The sequence below is a fragment of the Propithecus coquereli genome, unplaced genomic scaffold (assembly GCF_000956105.1).
Source record: "Propithecus coquereli isolate 6110/MARCELLA unplaced genomic scaffold, Pcoq_1.0 Scaffold88, whole genome shotgun sequence".
Lineage (NCBI taxonomy): Eukaryota > Metazoa > Chordata > Mammalia > Primates > Indriidae > Propithecus > Propithecus coquereli.
In genome coordinates, this window is record NW_012155062.1 from 9,447,585 (window position 1) to 9,468,720 (window position 21,136).

The 21,136-nt window shown below is 41.4% G+C and overlaps 1 protein-coding gene across 3 annotated transcripts in view; it reads left to right on the plus strand.

The window, feature by feature from the left end:
• LIMS1 (LIM and senescent cell antigen-like domains 1) overlaps window positions 1-21,136 on the plus strand; it is a 92,935-nt gene that overhangs the window by 56,583 nt on the left and 15,216 nt on the right. For 2 of the 3 annotated variants that reach the window (XM_012664296.1, XM_012664295.1), the window contains exon 2: window positions 20,805-20,964. In XM_012664296.1, the coding sequence (XP_012519750.1) occupies window positions 20,809-20,964 (156 nt within the window). In that variant the 5' untranslated portion in view covers window positions 20,805-20,808. Of the gene's footprint in view, window positions 1-16,212; window positions 16,657-20,804; window positions 20,965-21,136 lie in introns of those variants that run through there. The other variant, XM_012664294.1, reaches the window with a different exon arrangement.

Genomic DNA, 21,136 nt, shown 5'->3' on the forward strand with positions numbered 1-21,136 from the left:
GGATGAGTGGGAGAAAAAGGAGGGAAAGACATAGAAGATCTGTTGCCCTGATCTAGGATGTCTGCCTATGGTAATTATTAACCTTTCATATTTTGTGTTGAAAAAGAATAATGTTTCCTAACATTATTAGAAAGTGAAATTTCTCATAGAGTGGTAGGGGTAAGAGATTGGATTCAGAAATATGAACATACCATGATCTCATGGAGCAGAGATGGAATTATTTCATTTGTAAGACAATTTAAATTTATCATGAAAAGATGAACTTGGCTCACAGAATGTGGGGCACTTAAGATAGCTGTGAAGAGTCGGGGTGTAGCCAGAGACTGAATCCAATGTCTTGGATCACCACTTAGTCGTTGACTTTTGCAAGTCAGTTATTTTTAGGAGCTTGAGTTTCTCCATTTGCCAACTGAATATGATTTATAAGAGGAGAAAATGTTTTGCTATTAACAGATGTAGAGCTACTCAAGGAGGATTTATTGTGTTTCATTTTAAATATCAAATGATTGGATGCTTTCCATTTTTACTATTTGGAAAGCCACATATGTTTGAAAAGCAGAAAGTTAATTGCTCTTTGCTTCCTAAATACCATGTGTCAGTGATTTCATCTGTTGAATTCAGCTATCTTTTCTGCCTTAAAAGACACGGTGTTAAAAGTTAAGTGCTAGAGCTATGTAAGATGTAGGATCAAGGTGTCTCAAGGTAAAATAAAGACCGTTCTCAGAAAGTGTGATGAAATCGTGAAGGAAAACCCAAGGGAGCATGTACGCAGAGTCCTGGTGGTCCTGGACAGTTTGTTCTTTGTCAGACTGTGCTAGACCTTATGTCACAAAATGATGTTTAGGGCCAAGTGAATGGTAAATGGGCCAGAGAAAAAGCTTCCTGACTTCTTTCTCTGCCTCCTTGGCTTTGAAAATATAAGAAGGAGGCCAGGCGCAGTGGCTCATGCCTGTAATCCTAGCACTCCTGGAGGCCAAGGTGGGAGGATTGTTTGAGGTCAGTGGTTTGAGACCAGCCTGAGCAAGAGTGAGACCCCATCTCTATTAAAAATAGAAAAAATTAGCCAGGCGGGGTGGCACATACTTGTAGTCCCAGCTGCTTGGGAGGCTGAGGCAGGTGGATCACTTGAGCCCAGGAGTTTGAGGTTGCAGTAAGTTAGGCTGACGCCCCTACACTCTATCTAGCCTGGCGACAGAGCGAGACTCTGTCTCAAAAAAAGAAAGAGAAAAAGAAAGAAAAAGGGAGAGAAAGAAGAAGAGAGAGAAGAAAGAAAGAAAAGAAAAAAAAGAAAAAGAAGGAATGTAGATATTTTCGTAGAACCAAAATGTGAGTAATGGCATGACTTAAGCAGCTTCTGCAGAGCTGTACGTGAGCCCCTGGGATTTTGGCCTTGGAGGACTGGAATGCTGACTCAGGCTGCATAAATTTAGATGAAAATATTAATCAAAAAGGAAGGTAAATTGACCTTTAAAAGTCTATTTATATAAGCAGTTTACTTAGAGGCAATCTGTACCTGCATAACAAGTATACACATTGATTTCTGAATGAGAAAACACTGATGTTGCCTTATGAGCCATTATAATATTGTTCTTCTGATTGTATTTGTGCTCAGGTTAATAAACTATACTAGGTGATTTCCTTCCTCCTTCCCCCTCCAGTCCAGGAAGCATCCATGCATCTCATGTGATTATTAAATATTTGATCATAAAAGCAATGTAAAATTTTGGTTTTGCTCTTTCAAATTGCTTCCTGTTCTTTCCCTTTGTTTTTTTTTTTTTTTTGAGACAGAGTCTCACTGTGTTGCCCGGGCTAGAGTGCCGTGGCGTCATTCTAGCTCACAGCAACCTCAAACTCCTGGGCTCAAGCAATCCTCCTGCCTCAGCCTCCTGAGTAGCTGGGACTACAGGCATGCGCCACCATGCCCGGCTAATTTTTTCTATATATTTTTAGTTGTCCAATTAATTTCTTTCTAATTTTTTAGTAGAGACAGGGTCTCGCTCTTGCTCAGGCTGCCTTTGAACTCCTGAGCTCAAACAATCCACCCACCTCGGCCTCCCAAAGAGCTAGGATTATAGGCTTGAGCCACCGCGCCCGGCCCTTTCCCTTTATTTTTGCCAGCATATTAACTCTTACTGATTGATTTAGTCAGGTTTTTTCCTATTTATTCTTTTAACATAGAATTTCCTTTTTCAGAGCAATTTTATCTAAAAAGATAAAACTGTCTCTTGAAATAGTCATGTGATCATATGTCTCTAATAGATTAGAATATTGTCATTCATGGAAGAGGAAAAATCACCACTGCCTTTAAATAGGGTCAAATCATGGCCTTTGATACAACCAGTATAGAAACTATCATTAGAAGGTTAGCTCTTCTACTTATATTCAGTCCATATGGTTTTATTAGTTTATTTGAACCATTCTTAGTGTTTCATTATTTGATTTGCTTTCCTAATATATTCTAAGCTCTTTGAAAGTCAGTTATTTGTTCTTTCTGTTTTCCTAGCCTAGTGATTTGGCCTCATGACAAGTTAGTTTTGATTACATTTTTGCTTTCTTATTTATGAACTGCCTTGGAGGAGAGTGTTCTGTTTTATGCCTTACTCATGTATGGTTAGAGGTTTCAATTAAAGGACTAGGTAGGCCCAGAATTGTGCAAGTGCGCATTTGCCATCCTGGACTGAAACCTCTGGCAACAGTTCTGTTTACAAAAGGATTAGAGCAGGGAGTTTCATTGCCCTACAGTCAGGAAGGTTTGAGGTTCATTTTGTGTTATAATATTTAAGTAATTAAATGTTAAGAGGTACATACACATGTGTATGTGTGTCTGTCTCTGTGTCTCAACTACAAAAATAACTGTCATAAAATAATCTCCCAGAGCTCCATGGTGGTGTTTCTCTCCCCAAGCTTTTCTCTTGATTCTCTCTTGCATGCTGTTCTTTAGAAATAGTATTTCTTGGAGGTTTGTGGCTGAGGTGGGTGCTGGATGCTGGCTGTGCCCTCTTTGTGGCAGAATAGAAGCAAGGCTCAGGGGAAGGAGAAGGGAGCTATGTCCTCAGGGATTCCTGTAAGAATGGAGAGGGAGGAAGCAAGCTGAACGAAGCTCAGATGAAGTCGGTTGATCGCTGGCCTATTTCAGGTCAGGGTCTTCTTCCACCTGGATGTCTGTAAAGGGAAAGGAAGAGTAACTAGGGGCTAGTTGCTGCTCTCTGGTATGGCCACTGCCAGCTCTAACACAGCACTCACTTTCAGTGACTCACGTTAATTCAGCATGCCCACTGTTCAACTTAATTTTTATATCTATGAGGATTGGGAGAGAGGTAGAGGCTAAGGAAAGAGAAGGAATAATGAGGTCGCATTTCATCTCTTGAAAGCTCATTTTGTAACAGAAATTGTCCAAACTGTTATTGTTTTAATATTATAGTTTAGATTTTGCCCAATCCCTTCAGAAAAAACAGAAGCTCATTTAGAACATTGCCCTTGATGTTAGTATGAAGCAAATCCTAGAGCCCTCCCAGGGCTGGCTTTCAGACCCCCCGAAGCTCTGCCTTCTCATGCTGCCTGCTTATCATGGGCACACCTCTGGAGAGATGCCATGCATGCCAGTGTTAAGAGGTCCTTTCATCACAAATATTCTTAAATTAAAGGACTGTTTAGAAAGGCTGCTACTTCATTATATTGCAGGAGTAATATGATAGGAAAGGAAACCGAGGAATGGCTGTGATAAGAAGGCATGTATAGCTCTCACAGTAAAGCAGCCCAGAATACCTCACAACCAAGTGTGTCAGTATACAGAGAGTGCTCAAGAAGCTTGCTGTTCTTATCACCGTCCTTGTAATCTTCGAGAGGAGTAAGAGCTAACTGAAGACCTCAGGTTCCTTTATTCTCTTCTTGTTTCTTAAGGATTGTCATGGGGTGTGTATCCCTGTTTGCCTCTTTGCTAGGGCAACACAGTGTGTAAACATTACAGGAACCCACCTCGTCTGGCCCCCAGACAGGCCACTAGTGCCAGAGAGTGCCAGCAGGAAGGGGTGCCTGGTCTATACTCTGGGGGTGTAGGGCTGCCATATGCTCTGGCCCTGGGTTGAACAGTGAGTCCTTTTCTGGCCTCTGTCTTAGAGAAACAGATTATGGTATGGACTGACTTGAACTCCCCTTTAACTGACCATTTTATTACGCTGTGCTTTTACTTGATAACCCACTCCTCCCCTCATCCCTTCCTAGTGTCAAATGCAAATACAGATGTTTTAAGTTGCTGCATGAGACATGTGCCTCATAGCAGAGAAGGGCCCAAAAGGTCTAAGAACTGTCAACGACAGAGTCCTGACATAGGCCTCTCCTACAGGTCTGGGTCCAATCAGTAGAGAAAACTCACACAGTAATTTGAACAGGAAAGGTTTAATACAAAGATAGAAAGAATTATTAACTCTAACAGGATGTTGGATTAATAAGGGATTGGATGGTAAGCAGAGAAAAAGCAAAAGAGTGTAAGAATAGCTGCTGTAAGGAGCAGCCACTACCCCTAGGACTGAGTTAAAGCGCCGAAGGAGGAGCCCCTGTTCCACACCCCAGGGATACACTGCCAGGCCTCTCTGAATGGCAGAGAAGTAGGTGGTGCCGCTCACTGGAAATCCTCCCTCTAGGGTGCCAGGGAAGGCTGTTCATGGTGAGGTCTCACCATGAGGGTATCTCACCTGAGGCACCCTCTCCCCCTACAGAACTGAATGCCAAGGGGGTGGGTGCTGCTGGCTGCCCTGCACCACCAAACCCTGAGACACCCTGCTGCAAAGCCACCGAGGGGCTGGTGCCAGGGAAGCTGCTGCTGCACACCATGTGCGGCAGGAGCTGGTCACTGAAGAAGCTGTGAGTGCTGCAGGAGCCTGGTGCCGGGAGGAGGACGCCTTGCAGGGCAGGAGCAGGCAGGATCTGGAAGCAAACCCCTTCCTCCTGCAGTGTCTCTCCAGCGCCCTCTACTGACATAGCCTCTGTGCTGCTCGCAGGGGAGAGGGACTTCCACAGAGGTACCAGTAACTCCATCACCAGCGCCCAGAAATATTCCAGTACTTCTCTCTAAGGGAAATGAGTGGGTCTGTCCGAGATCATAATTACCATAATTTTTATATATTACTGCTAGATTTATAGAATAGTTCTTGAGAAGAGCTAAGGAATTGAACAAAGAGCTTCCTGTGTAGCCCTATGAACTGCTTTCAAAACCCAGAACTTCATTCTGTGACAGAGGACAGTGAGCTCTGTGGGCAGAGAGGAAGGCTGAAGACAGGGGAGAGGAAGAGCTTTCAAAGGTTCCCGGGAGAAGCTGCAGCCCTGGGTGGAGCTGGGTGTTGTTACATGGGCACCAGCTGCTGGTGGTCGGGCCTCCTGGTTCCTTACATCATTTCCACATCTCTTTTCGTTGCACTTAATGGCAAAATTTAAGTCATGCTGGCTAAAATAATTGCTTGCCTTTTTGTATACACTTCAAAAAATTTGAAGTTGAATAGTAGAAACATTTTTAACTATAGCACAAAAAAATTACTTTTAGTTCCTTTGCTTGATTCTGGCCAATACTTTCAAATGCTGTTTAATGCACTAAAATATACTTAAAACATGATCTATGTCAGAAAGAAAATAGCTGGCAAGGAAAGATATGTAAATTTGAAAGTGTTGTTTTCATTTGACTTGAGTAAAATGTTTTCTCTTCTGTTCTTCCATACTGAAATTCTCGTGGTTTTCTTTTACCTTATCACTGAGCAAAGTAGACCCCATGTTAAGCTTAGTCACAAAATAAAAACTCCCAGTGACTTCCTCTACCAATGTAGTTCAAGGTCAGTGTCCAGGGAGATAGCGTTGGCTGAATCAGACCTAAAATAAGAATGTAATTTAGAGCCGGAAGGTCTGGTGCCGACGGCCACTATCGCCATATTAGGAGCTCCTGCATACCCAGGAAGGGTTTCCCTGGTTAATCTGCGCATTCTCTTAAGTCAACATTCTTAGCTAAAAATACTGCTGTTCTATATTGGAAATACAAGGCTTCCTCAAATCTGTCTATTTGGTCAGGACACAATAATATCTTTTTAAAAAGATGTTTAGGGGTGAGAATATATGTTAGTGGGTCACAATAAGTATAAAAGGGAAAAATGATTTGAGCATGAAGAAACTACTACAGAGACAGTTTCAAGAATTTTTTTTTTTAATTGACCAAGCACTCTGCTTATTTGAGTGACCACAGGGAGAAAAATTTGTGAGAGGGTTTATTGATTTCAAACCACAGTGATTCTAGTTGAGTGAGCTGTCTTTCCTGAGGAAGGAAAGTCACACCAAAGGCCACACTGAACTGGATTGAGCTGTCTGGGTGTCTGGGAGGGATGTGGCCCTCTCGGTGTGCCCTTGGCTAGATGCCTGCCCTCTGCAGGCCTCCTCTTTGCCCTCTCCGGCCCTGCTGTCTAGCAGCTTCTTCCAAGATGTCCATTTGATTAATTGCACAATGAGAGCGTGCTTGATGCCATCTGGGTATAAAGGCTTGATAGAAGTTTTCGCTTTAAGGGGCTCATGGTGTTCTCGAGGAGATGAGGTAGACCTTTATGATATACAGAACACAATGTTCGGTCTGAGCAAAATCTTACCCACTCACTGAATGGGATACACAGTGAGCACTGTAGCTGCTGAACAGAAAGTCAGTAAGGGCTGGAATGCTCAAAGAAGGCCTCTGAGAGAAGACCTTGAGTAGACAGTTGAGGACTGGGCAGGTTTCAGATAGGCAGAAAATTCAGGAGAAAAGGACAGTGGTTTTCATCCAAAGAATTTTATATCTTTTTAGATATAAAGTACTAGAAATATTTTAGTACTAGAAATATTAATCATCACTATTAAAAATAATTCTAAACAGTCACCTTGCAACAATTCTGTTTTTGTTTAAAATCATATATGTGTACATGTATTTAAAAAAGAACAGAGATCAAAATGTTAAAGTGCTTGTCTCTAGCTGACAGGAATATGAGTGATTCTTCTCTGCCTTTTAGAAATTTTCTATAATAAGCTATGTTACTGTTAGGCTGATGGGGTGGAGACAAATTCAGTCTACCAAACCAAAACAGTGCCATCCAGATACTGTCCCAGAATCCTTACACATCCATGGCTTGCAGCAAACTGAGGCTGCCCCTTGTTCCATATTGTTTGTTGGTGTCCTGTGATGAATGAGCCCTTTTGCTGCATGTTCTGCTGCTTTCCTGGTCTAGTCTTGTATCTTTCTTTCTATGGTGAGATGCCTGGTTGATAAGAATGTCTCCATTATCGTAGTGACAGGGTGGCTAGTTGCAGGCAGCAAGAGTGTCTTGAGAGTGTGAGAGGCACTCAGAGAGTAGTATCATGGAGAAAGGGGAGAATGCTGAGAGGAGCTTCACTTCCATCGCTCTCCTCCACCCTCCCCAGGCCCTGTGTCCTTTACAAAGTCGTTTGTGGGCGGATATTTGTTGGTTAGGTCATGTTGAGAAGCTTTTCTAGAGATCATCCAGGGAGAGGTACTTCACCAGAAAGAGGCTACTAAGTAGGCTGTCAGAATTTTTTAAATTGGTTAATATTGAGTAACTGTACTACTTATTTGCAATAATTTGTGCCTGTTGTGGGTAGTATCTCTGACGCTGCAGAGCACTTGCAGGACCTGTCTTGTGTTACAGGATCCTCGTGGGCACTGAGGCAGAGCGAGGGTGGCCCTACCTCTTCTGGACTGTCCCCTGGTGCACCTCTGCCTGTGGCTCCTGATTGGCCACCTCTCCTCTGCCTATAGGCTTCAAGAATTAAACCAAGACAGTCTTCCTTCACATGCCAGAGGAGGAATTTTTTTATTGATACATAATAATTATACATATTTATGGGGTACATGTGATATTTTCATACATATAATGTGTAACAATCTAATTGTGGTAATAGGGATATCCATCAATTCAAACATTTATCATTTCTTTGTGTTGAGAACATTCACAATCTTCTAGCTATTTTGAAATACACAATAAATTAACTGTGGTCACCTTACTGTGCTATAGAACACTAGAACTTATTCCTTTTATCTATATGTACCATAACCAACCTCTCTTCATCCCCCACCCCCTTCCCAGCCTTTGGTAACCATCATTCTCCTCTCTACCTTCATGAGATCAACGTTTTTAGCTCCCACATGAGTGAGAACAAGCAATATTTGTCTTTCTGTGACTGGCTTATTTTATTTAACATAATGGCAGAGAAGGAATTTTTGCCTCATCCCCTTTTACTGGAAACACTATATATTTTTTCCTTTTACTTTTAGTTGACATGTAATAATTGCATGTTTATGGGGTCCAGAGTAATATTTTGATACATGTATGCAGTGTGCAGTGATCAAATCAATTTAATTAGCATATCCATCACTTCAGACATCTATCATTTCTTTTTGTTGGGAACATTAAAAATCTTCTAACTTTTGAACATATATGATAAATTATATTTAACTGTATTCACCCTACAGTGCTATAGAGCACTAGAACTATTCCTCCTATCTAACTGTGATTTTGTATTTCTTGACTAACCTCTCTCTGTCTTTCCCTCCCTCCTACCCTTCTCAGCCTCTAGTAATAATTCTGTTCTCTACTTCTGTGCACTCAACTTTATTTTTAGCTTCCACATACAAGTGAGAACATGTGGTATTTGTCTTTCGGTGCCTAACTTATTTCACTGAATATGATGTCCTCCAGGTTCATCCATGTTGCCTGGAATGACAGAATTTCAATCTTTTTTCATGGCTGGATAGTATTCTGTTGGAAACACTGTATTTTAATTGTTGATTTTAGGACTCAATTTGGGCCTGCTAGTTGTTGCCTGAAAATTTTCAACCTGAGATTAAATAGCGTTTCACGCATTTTCCCAATGAAGGAAATGAATGTACTTCTTAAAATATCATAAAATTTGGGATGCTATAAATCTGTCTCCAACACCAAAGATAAACTTCATTTTTAGATAAGTTTTCTTTCAAAGGGATCATCTTGTAAATAATGAGATGCAAATAGTGTTCTCCCAGTGACAAATTCATTGTAATTTCTGGACTTTGGTTGAGTGTTTGGGATGGTTTGGGCCCTAGGATGGGGCATTAATGGTGCATAGGGGGATAATTTAGTTTTGTCATTTCATCTTTGTTAAGTGATAATTTTTATTTTTTTACTTAGTCTCTGCAGTTATCTTTAACATACTATAACAAAGCCAAAGTGGCTCTGCCCTACTTTCATAATAATCCCAATAAGCAACTATGAACTAAATAAAATCTTAAGCTCTTCCCCCAGCTGACTGAATGGACCCCCTCTTGGCCAAGGGGACCCCAGAAATACCCTAAAACTGAGTTACTGGCCATTAGAAGGGAGGTCAGACATGCCTCATCATGCACCCCTTCCCTTTCTTGGAGATATCCTTTGTAACTCATTAACAGGCCTAAGGCTATGCAAGACAAACCTGCAGGTCCTCAATTTACACAACCAATCACCTGAGTCTGGGTATCTGTTGCCTGGTTTGTCTCTGATTAACAGACTTCCTTATCTTAGCTTAAAACATTCCAAGCCTTTAGACAAAGCCTTATTTCTTTAACCAATTACAAATCAAAGAGTCTTTCAGCCCACCTATAACCTGTAACCCACCCCCTCCACCCACCCTCACCTTGAGATGTCCCACCTTTTCAGGCCAAACCAATGTATGCCTTCCATGTGTTGATTTATGACTTTACCTGTAACTCCTGTCTCCCCGAAATGTATAAAACCAAACTGTAACCCAACCACAGTGAGTCTACTTGCTCAAGGCTTCTTGGGCGTGGCTCTGGGCTATGATCCTCAAACTTGGCTCAGAATAAATCTCTTTAAATTATTTTACAAAGTTTGGCTTCTTTTCCATTGACACAACACTAGTGCAAACATGTAAAAAATGGGCAGTTTTCTTTATTTTAAGCTAATTTGAGAAAATGCACCTTATTTCTTTCTCACTCTCTTGCCTCCATGGTTATGAATAATTTCTTTTTGCTTGTGCAATCAAGAATTAGGAAAAAATTTTAACAGACAAGGCAAACTGGCATATTCATTACAAATTCATGTCCTTTTCTGGCCAACATTTGTCTGTTTCCTCACTGTCTATTGAAGGAAAACACAGTACATTTGTCCTGGAAGCTAGGAAATGGGAAAGAACTTTCCAGTTCCATTATCTTTACTTGTATTTCATGATTATTTTGTTTTTATTAATAGTAGTCTGGAGAAACCAGATTAAATTTTCCATTTGAATGGGATAAAGAATTGTAGAGGAAACAGTTCATTTTGCCATACAGTAATTTAACCAGGCCACCCCAGCAATTTGAGTACCCCAGTTCCACACAGAAGCGTTTGATTGCAGTTGAAGAAGCTTCATTCTAGTAGTTGGTATTGCCAAGTGCTTGGTTTAACCATCGACTATGCAAATCTATTTGTGGAATGGAGGAAAGCATTTACTAGCAGTCCCCTTTTTCTATATTAGAGTCCCATGTTTTAGGGGCAGTTGGTCAAAATTTCCAGTTTGGATTTTTAAGCCCTGCCAATGAAATAGTTGGTAATGATACATATAATTCAATCATTACTACTTGAGAGAATTTTAATTTAAAAATACCAGCTATTAAAAAACTGCTTTTTAATTTTGACAACTATGCTCATGATTATATTTAGGCTTTAAGTATTTGAGCTGCTGGAAATAGGTGAATTTTTTATATGATATCTCTAAAAAGTTTCTTGTCTTTGGCTGTGTGTTATGTCAAATGTGGAGTTTGTTTTGGCTGAAATCATGGAGTTAACAGACTGATGGAATCTGAAGCTCTGCAGCCATCTGGACAGGACACTAGAGTGGGCCAACTTAGCATCCTGTGTACAGTGTGTGGTTTGTCCCTTAACAAGCTGTCAGGCCCACTCTGCTGAGGTCCCAGATCCACCAAAGTAGATCAGTCATTCAATAAATGATAGAGTTTGGCACACAGTAGATGACCAGAAAATGATGAGTTCATAAACTCTTTTCATAAAATAGAAATCTCTACTCTGGGTGGATTTAAGACCTGGGGTTCAGACCTGTCCTGTGGGACCTCCCAAAGACTCAGATTAGCTGTGGTGATGAAGGGTTGATTAGATTATAGAACCTTAGGAATAACCCGCAGGGAATTGAGAACCTCGGGCAAAAGCCACCTAACAGAGCCGCAAGACAAAACTGACATTTTGATATTTTTAAAAAATAGCCTCTCACCTTATTTTAAGGGCTATTTTGATGCCACTATAGTGGCAGTAGTAGTTTCAATTAAGGGAGTTTCCATAAAATTTTTTCTCAAGGTTACAATCACAGTCTAAAAGGATTGTTTATATTTCTTAGAGTGATATTATTAAGTACCAAAAGTGGTTTAAAAGTAATAAAATGCCTAGATACAAAACTTGAGCAATCATGTTTATTTGGCCTTAAATTACTCCCTTGATCCTCTTGGTAAAATAATACACACTTCTTTTAACTTTGCTTTTTGGTAGCTAACTGACAGAAGTGACTGCCTGCATATAGGAGAGTGGTGCCACCTAACCTTTCTGTGGCCACTTGGTTGCTTATCCTTTTTCAAGACAGTGGTGGCATACAAACACCCTTGTTCACTCAGCACTGGGCACTGAACTAGAATCTGCATCATTATATGCTTTCATTTGGCAGAAATCATGTATATCTATGTATTGTTTCCCCAACTGCATTATCTATCAGAGAAGCAGAGGCTGTGACTTGTATTCACTTGTAAGGATGGTGGGCTAGATACTTCTTCAGTGCCCTGTTGGGTCTGTTGCATCATGAGCACATAGTACAAATTCCATGTTCAGGCATGTTGTAAAGTAAACAGTGCAACAATGTGAACAATTACTTTTTAAGAAGAAATAGACCTTACCAAAATAGTTGCTAAAGAAAGGGCAGCCCATTCGTGCTGTTCCCAGCCCCTAAAATCCCAGCGCTTGTTTACTCTCATGGTTGCAGTGGAGGACACATCCAAGCCTCCTGGTTGGCTTTGAACCCTGACTTTAGTTCCTTTGTTGTTTCAGGGTAAGTAGCAGGTGTAAGGTGCAGAGAATTTCTTTGCTCTATGTTATTTATGCTGAGAATCAACTGGTTAGGTCTTTAGCTCTTAAGGAGAGGCTAATGGGAAGGAGATAGAGAGTGATAGGAGATGATCTAGCTCTTCCTTGTCCCATCTTTTCTCCCTTCAGAACTTCAACCTCCCTTCTCCCTCCGGGCTGCCAGTTAGGATATTCCTAAATGAAAGAAAGGAAAGGAGGAAACAATGAGATCTGGGAAAATTGTAAACAAAGAGACAGAGCAAATCCGTTTTATAACCATATAAATGCTATTACACTGATTGATTAAATAGTTTAAAAATATTTTCATAGTATGTGATACTTTTGATCATAAAACCAGTTCGTATTGAGGTGACTTGTATTGAAGAGTTCTATTTAGTGTTACTGTGTGCCAAGAACGCTCATTAACATAGTCCTAGCTGCAAGTAAAGGAAACCAGAAAAGGAAGGGCTCCTATCTGCTTCCCCTTAATAATGCTTACATAGCATAACTTGAAGAGTTAAGAACAGCCAGATGGAAGAGATGCATAGAGCAAGGTATGGGGAAAGGGTGTGAAGCTTCCAATCCCTCTCTGGGAGTGCCCCCTCCTAGTACCTGCATGTGTTCAGTAACCCAGAAGCTCCCCAACCCTGTCCTTTTGGGTTTTATGGAGGCTTTATTAGTAGGGTGATTGATTAAATCACTGACCACTGGTGATTGGCTCAGTCCCCAGCTCCTCTCGCCTTGGGGGTTGGGGCTAGGGCTGAAAGTTCCAACCCTCTGATCACAGGGTTGTTTTCCCTGGCAACCAGCCCCCTCCTGAAGCTATCCTGGAGCCTTAGCCACCAGTGACATTAGCATACAAAAGGTACTTATTGCTTCAGAGATTCTAGGGGTTTTAGGAGCTGTGTGCCAGGAAATGGGGGCAGAGACCTAATATATATGCCTCATTAAAAATCACAATATCACAGGCAGTTTCTTTAAAAACTAAACATGCACTTACCATAGAACTCAGCATTTCCACTCTTCGATATTTATCCCAGTGAAAACTGGAAAACTTCTATACAGCTTTATTCACAATAGCTCAAAACTGGAAAGTACTTAAATATCCTTCAATGGGTGAATGGTTAAATACTATACATCCATACCCTGGAGTATACTACTCAGCAATTAAAAAACAACAACTATGAAAGTAATATAGCAACTTGGATGAATCTCAAAGGGCATTGTGCTGAGTGAAAAAATTCAACCTGAAAGCATCATATGGAGTATGATGCCATCTTTGTAACATTCTGTAAATGACAGAATTATATAAATGAAAAACAGCTTTGTGGTTGTTAGAGGTTAGAGGTGTTGGAGTGGGGGGTGGGGGGTGGCTATCGGGGATAATGTGAAAGGGATCTCTATGGTGATAGATAGTCCTGTATCCTGATTGGCGTGGTGGTTACTGGAATCTGCCCACATGATGAAATGACAAACCTGCACACAAGCTTTGTACCAATGTCAGATTCCTGGTATGGCTCCTGTACTAAAGGTAATTTGGGTGTCATCACTGGGGACATGGTGTGAAGGAGAATCCCAGCAGAAGGCATGTGTGGTTCCCCACCCTGCCATGCTACCCTTCACTCACTGCCTCATGCTGCTAGTTTCAGACTCAGCCTGTCTCTGTCTCCTCTGTGCATGGCTCTTTCTCTGTCTCCCTCCTCTGCCTCTTCTCTCTGTTTCAGTATAACAGAGGGAATGGCCTGAAAAAAAAAAAAAAATGTTTTCTGTCTGTTTCAAACATCCTCCATTCCTTTTTGAGAATTAAAACCTGCATCCCTACCTCAGGCCAGTGGTTGGGAAGGGCAGGTTAAGTCTTTTGTTATTTGTGCTACAGGAGATGGCTCAGCCCTGGTAAAGACTGGGTAAAGGGAGGTCCTGGGTGAAAGCGACAGGATTGTCTTCAAAGATAAAGAATCATCAACTGTAGTTGAACAGCAACTGCCCGAAGCTGAGAACCCACCCTTTAAAAGCTCTGTATTTCTGCCTATTAGGAGGATGAGGACATTTCAGACAAGAGTCTCCATCCTCTTACTTTGCCAGCAAAGTAATAAACTTCTCTTTCCTTCTCCTCAAACCATCTGTTCTCATTCTTCTGATGTGGCCTCGAAGACAGGTGCTGAGCTTTTGGTAACACACGTGGTCATTGTAAAAAAGAAACCTAAAAACTAAAAAATGTAGATAAATAGAGAGGAAAAAAATTAAACCATGTGGTTGTTTTATCAACGGAAAAGAAGCCAAACTCTGTACCATAATTTGAAGAGGTTTATTCTTTATTCGGAGCCAAATTTGAGGACCATGGCCTGGAGCCATGCTCCCAAAGCCTTGAGCAAGTGGACTCAATGTGGATGAGTTACAGTTAGGTTTTATACATTTCAGGGAGACAGGAATTATGTGTAAAGTCATACATCAACACATGGAAGGCGTACATTGGTTTGGCCTGAAAAGGTGGGGACATCTCAAGGTGCGGGGAAGGCCTATAGGTTATAGGTTGGTTTGAAGACTCTTTGATTTGTAATTGATTAAAGAAATGAGGCTTTGTCTAAAGGCTTAGAATGTTTTAAGCTAAGATAAGGAAGTCTGTTAATCAGAGACAAGCCAGGGAACTTATACCCAGACTCAAGTGATTTGTCATGTAAATTGAGGACCTGCAGGTTTGTCTTCCATAGCCTTAGGCCTGTTAATGAGTTACAAAGGATGTCTACTATAAGGGGAAGGGGTGCATGATGAGGCATGTCTGACCTCCCTTCTCATGGCCAGTAACTCAGTTTTAGGGTATCCCTCTGGCCAAGAAGGGGGTCTGTTCAGTCCCCTGGGAGGAGCTGAAGATTTTATGTTAGTTCACAGTTTCTTTCCTATTTAAACATGGTGATTCCCTTGTACTAGCAGCCATGGGCTGTGGACCTGGGCAGGGTCCATAGCCCACAGCATTTGAGTCCCTGACTCATACTCTGAGATCTTAGGGTTCAAAGTGGTAAGACTTGGTCCCATTTTCTGCTTCTGGTCGCATTTTGTACCCAGTACCTGATCTTTTCTGGTTAACCTTTTTGCTTCCCAGTAATTATGTTTAGCTATTTTCTCACATAAGCTCTAGAATCAGGCTACCTAGGTTTAAATCTTGACTCCACCACCTACTTACTAGGTATTCAATCTCTTTGTGCCGCTGTTTACTTATTTGTAAGTAATGCCTGTCTGAAAGGAATGTGGTGTGGGGATTACTTTATATGAGGGAAAGCACTTACTAGCTTTTAGGTGTCATTATTTATAATTATTTCTTTGAAGTCTCAGCTGTGTTTTGTTTGCCTGCTGCTGGTTCCATGGCTCTCCTGTCTCTGGTGTGACCTGCGCTGTCCAGAAGTGTGCCCTGTGCCTGTTCTGTAGATTTTCTTTCTCAAGTTCTCTTTGGTCTCTTGCTTTTGGTGGGATGGCACACTGTGCAGATGGGACTGGGCCCTGAGAGAGATGCTTAGCCTTTTGTTGCCCTTGGTGCTGCATCATCTTTGTGGTCATTGCTAACACGATTGTAAGAGACCAGAGTGTGGACTGAATGTGGCAAGAATACCAAAGCATATAATGGCTTCCTTAGTCGTGTCATGAGAAAGGCCAAGAAACATTGGCCACCTAAGTTACAAGGTTAGCTGGGGTTAAATAGAAGTGTTATAACTAAACTCCAGCTCTTTCGTATTTCCACTTGGGTCCATTCATTGAAGCATCACTGGACTCTTGCTATGTGCCAAGAGTGAAGTTTCAGAGGCTCACAGATTTCTGGGGGAAGGCAGCTATAGGGTACAGCTGGCAACCATGCCCTGGGATTGTGGAAACTCAGGTCAGGGAAGGATTCAGAGGCTCCTCAGAGTGTACCAGCAGCCTCAGCCTCACCGGGGAGATCATTGAGGTGTGTTTTACCAGCTCTCCAAAACATTCTTTCCCCTACCAAAGTCAAGAAGCACAGGGCTCATGTCGAAGCCTGGTGCCAAATACCCAGGGCATGTGAATATTTCACTCTCTTGGAGACCTACAAAGCAGCCCTCTCTTCCTGAAGTAGTGTTTATGGCCGGAGTCCACTGGGTAGGCTGCTCCGACAAAGACTCTGTCCCTAGTTTGTGGAATGTTTTTTAGAACTTACTGAAAGCCTCAGTAAATCCGGACTACTGTGCCAACTGAGGCTGTGCTGCTGAGCTCTTAACGTGAAGCAGCAGTAGCGACCCTGGCAAGCCAGGGCTGACGTGTGTGGGAAGAGTGGGAGTGACCCTGGCTGGGAGCGGGGGAGGCCTGGATATTGTTTCTCCGTCCCTGTGTCCTGCCACTCTCGGCGCTGGGCTCAGAGCTCTGCAGCACCCACGATGGCCTTCCCAGGCAGAGTGCGCCCCTGCGTTATCCCAGAGAACGAAGAGCTCCCCGGAACCGTCCTTAACAATGTGCACGAGGCTAATGGGAATGAAGACGAAAGGGCTGTGTCCAAACTGCAGCGCAGGCACAGTGACATAAAAGTCTACAAGGAGTTTTGTGACTTTTACGCGAAATTGTGAGTGTCTCCTGTGCTGGAGTGGCTCTCTTCCAGATCTTGGGTTCATGAGCTCTCGATCCACAAAGCCTTTGTGACCTAGCTAATACAGTTTTATTTGCTGGACTTAGGATGGGGTTTTCCAGTGTAACCCAGGGGCTCTGAGGGCAGCTCACAGCACAGCATGTTCCAGGGAGGCAGAAAGTTTGCCTCGTCACTGAAAACTTCCACTGGACAACATGCGGATGTGAGGGGAAATGCTACCTTCACAGTCGGAGTACAAAGTCTTTGTCTCCAGTAGGTTTCTGAGAGCAGCACGTTTTCATTGTGTCAGCCGTGAGGGAGGTTTAGAGGTTTCGTTGTCAAGATTTATAATGGATAAATTTTGTACTCTAAAACTTACCAAAGATAAGAGGCAGTTTGGGTGAAACAGTGAAACATTGAATTACATATTGTTGATAAACATTTTTGTTAAGTTTAACAATTAACAGTTTGAAGTAGGCTAACTGGGTTTCTTAATACTGTCTCTAGGGGATTGAATTAATAAATAAGGAATATTGTGTAACTAGCAAATCAATATACATATAGAACATGCTGGTAACTCTAAAAAGCTAATCTAATTTATATTATAAAATGGCTTTTAGCAAACCTATTTTTAACAAAGAGTGCAGAGTAGCCTTCAGACCAACTCAAATAAGACCATTGACCTCATTCGAAGTTGTGAGCTTGGAAGTATTGCACATCCTCGATTTGACAAGTAATTGTTAAGGAGCATTTAACTGACCTGCTTCTCCACTGTGGAAGGAGATCTGTTCTGTATGGTATTGCAACAGGTGTCCTTCATCTTCATAGATCATGACCAGCTCTGGTTAAGAGTAATTGGGGAATTATTATAAAACTGTAACTAATATTTTTAATTGCTTGAACTCTCAAGATGACTTTTGGATTTACACATTTCTGCATTTTAAGACCAAAAAATTTGTCTCACATACTACGATGAATGAGGCACTTGAATCATGGAAAGCTACATGATAGCAAATTTGCTGTGCGAAGTCGATTTGTGGATGTAGATCATATAAATCAGTCATGCCTGGCCAGCTGTGAAGATTCTGTACTGAAGGCTTTTGCATATGTACATTCCCCCACTTACATATTTCTTGTCATCAGTACTTTTTAGTGAAAATCTTCTGAAAAATTAGCTGCCTAATTATAACTAATCTAATAAGAGCTATAGCTGTTGCTCATGACTTCTAAAAAGTCACTTCTATCAAATGTAGTGTTTAAAAAAGCATAGTGCCAGAGGGTGGAAGACAAGAGAGGAAAGGGAAGTGTGAACAGTTCAGTGACTGTTGTTTCCTCCTCCCTCCCCCGCTGCTTGTTATCAAAAGGAGTAGAATACTTCTTGAAAAATACATATTACATTATCTCTAAAACTAATTTATTTTTCTTGTGTATGGGAAATATGTGATTGTTTTTATAATGTGTCTACCTATTTCCTAATTCTGTTTGAATATTTGAACTTGAATATAAACAGTCCATAGTACGAGTGTAAACAGGTCAGTGACAATCAAACCTTTTGATCTGGGGACCTCTTAACACTCTTAAAAATTATCGAGGTCCCCAAAGAACTTTTGTTTGTCAGTATTTCTTGTCTCAGAAATTTAAACTGAAAAAATTTTTTAAATATTTATTGCTTTGTTTAAAATATAAGCTAATTACATGTTAATATTAGTGAGTTGCTAATATTAATATTTTTATGAAAAATGACTTCCAAAATAGAAAAAGCTCAGAGGGAAGAATAGCATTGTTTTACATTTTTGCAAATCTTGTTAATGTCTGTCATAATAAAAGAATTTCTCATATCTGCTTCTGCATTCAACCTATTATAATATATTGTTCTAGATGAAGTATGTAGAGAAAATTAGCCTCCCATAGAGATGTAGTTGGAAAAGAGAGGACCGTTCAGACCCCTGAAGGGGTCACGGTGACCCCTACACATTGAAAACCACTGGTTTAGGTGATAATGAACCAGGGCATTCCAGAATGTCCTTTTCCAACTTTTTTGGAGTTCCATTAAGATCACTGAAGTTTCATGAATCTTTTGAGGGAGTTTAGAATGAATAATAATGCCATATATTTGAGTAGCATCCTGTGGTTTTCAAAGTGGTTTTATATACTTTTTCTTCAAAACAGTACTGAGAGTTATGGGCAGATCTGGAGCTTACTGCACTTTCCCGTCAAGGAACACCTGTGGACTTTGGTCAGGAGAAAGGAAGCAGCACAAACCTCTCCGGAGCTTGGCTAAAAGTGCCACAGTTCATCAGGGTGATGGCAAAGCTGGGTGAAGATGGGAATTTTATATATTTTTCCCGCAATCCACAGTAATTTTGGAATGACTAAGTATAAATTCATTTTTAACATGAGGCTTAGGTCAGGTTTGCCAAGCAGTGAGGCTGCCTCCCTTTCTCCTTCAGTTTTTTTGGTAACATTTTAATTCTGTATTCAAATCTATTAAATGAAGTTGAGTTTTGATTGGTGGTGAACATGGTATTTCTCCATGGAATTATTTATGTCAAGGGTACAACATAGGATTGCTATTCTTTGAAACATTTGGGGAAAGAAGGCAAAGTACACAATTGTCTTCTATTGGATTGGGTGCAAGTGGAGTAAGTGTGACCACTTTTGCTGAGGAAACAGCAAAACTTGAAAACTGATGGGGCAAGGCAGTTGGTTAATCTATCTGTAAAGTGGAGACTGTCCACCTATCTCCCTCACGGAGTGGTTGTGAAGATTCAGGAGAACATTGGCAGTAGCTTTATGAGGTGAATTGATTAATCTGGGAGGTCAGAAGCTGCAGTGGGGACCAGACATGCTGGTAGGGCTTGTTCTCTAAATGGGCATCTGAAAATAAACTTGCCAAATTGTGAAGGACTGCTTGGCTGGTGACTGCTCTGGATAGGGGACCTTCTCTATTTCTAGGACTTTGAGAAACAAAGCAGATCTTTATGTGAAATCCTCATCTAATGATATGCTTGTCAAAGCCATGTTGCTTTTCTTCTTCCCCACTGTGCAGTGGTTAGAGAGAACTTGGGGTCCTTTGTTGAACGCCTTCTGTGTGTTTTAGGTACTGTGGGGTTACTGGTGAGGGAATTACTCAAACCACTGGGCTCAGCGGGAGATACTTGGCTGCTTGGCTTCACTCTCCTGATCTACAAAACATGGTGTGTCCCTGTCATGTACCCTCAAGTGTCTGAAAGTAGTGTTGTAATCTGTTTTGATTGACAGTGTGATTTTATGGGGTGGAGGATGTGGATTCTAGTCCTATGTCTTCCATTAACTAACTAGCTTTGTGATTTTCTAATCACTCCACTTCTGTGAACCTGTTTTGCCATTCGTAAAGTGATACTTATAATGTAAAATTCTGTGCTTTTAAGATATATGTTATAATATTAATATTCAGCATTTATCTTACAAATTAGTTAGTAGGATTGGGACATCTTGGCTGCTTTTAAAAAGTACAGTTGCTTTGAAAGGGATAACCTGTGTCTGAGTTATGACATGGCATTCAGTTGACATGTAGTTTAGATTTTGCTCTCAGAAAAGAAAGAAACTGGCTTTGAGATGTTGACTTGTGGATTTTTTTTTTTTTTTTTTTTTTTTTAGAAACAGGGTTTCACTACGTTGCCCAGGCTATTCACAAGCTCACACTACCTCAAACTGCTAGCCTCAAACGATCTCTCAGCTTAGGCCTCCCCTGTAGCTGCAAGTAGCTGGGACTACAGGGGCAGCTCTGCCCAGCTAACTTGCGGATATTTTAATTGAGCTATTTATCAAGCAATAAGCCCAGGTTGCTTGAGGCAACTCATGATTTTCATCTCTGTCCCTAGTGCCTAACACATAGTAGGCACTCACTTGCAGTATATTTAACAAGAAGAATGCCAAAAGTGTTAGACAAACAGGATCAAAGCAGGAGGCCCTTACAGAACCCAAGACGCTGAAGAGACTGGAACAGTTAGAGTAGTTAAGGAACAAGCAGGAAATTGAACTTTATAGATAAAATATGATTTTTGTGATCAGATAGAATTTGCTCATCAGCTTTTCATGTTGTTTGGTCTTAGATCTAAGAAAAGATTGACAGTCTGTGATTTGCCGTCCTTTGTGTGTTACAGCAACATGGCCAATGCCTTGGCCAGCGCCACTTGTGAGCGCTGCAAAGGAGGCTTTGCACCTGCTGAGAAGATCGTGAACAGTAACGGAGAGCTGTACCATGAACAGTGTTTCGTGTGCGCTCAGTGCTTCCAGCAGTTCCCAGAAGGACTCTTCTATGAGGTAAGTCAACCTGGACAGAAGCAAAGAGGCACCATTCCCTCCCTCTCCTCCCTCCCTTCTTTTCCGAGGCCTCCTCCTTCGCTTTCAGTTTCATTATCGAAGATTATATTGAAGTGCCAGGTACACGCCAAGTATTTGGTAGCTGTCAGGTCAGAGATGGCGTGTGTATGGG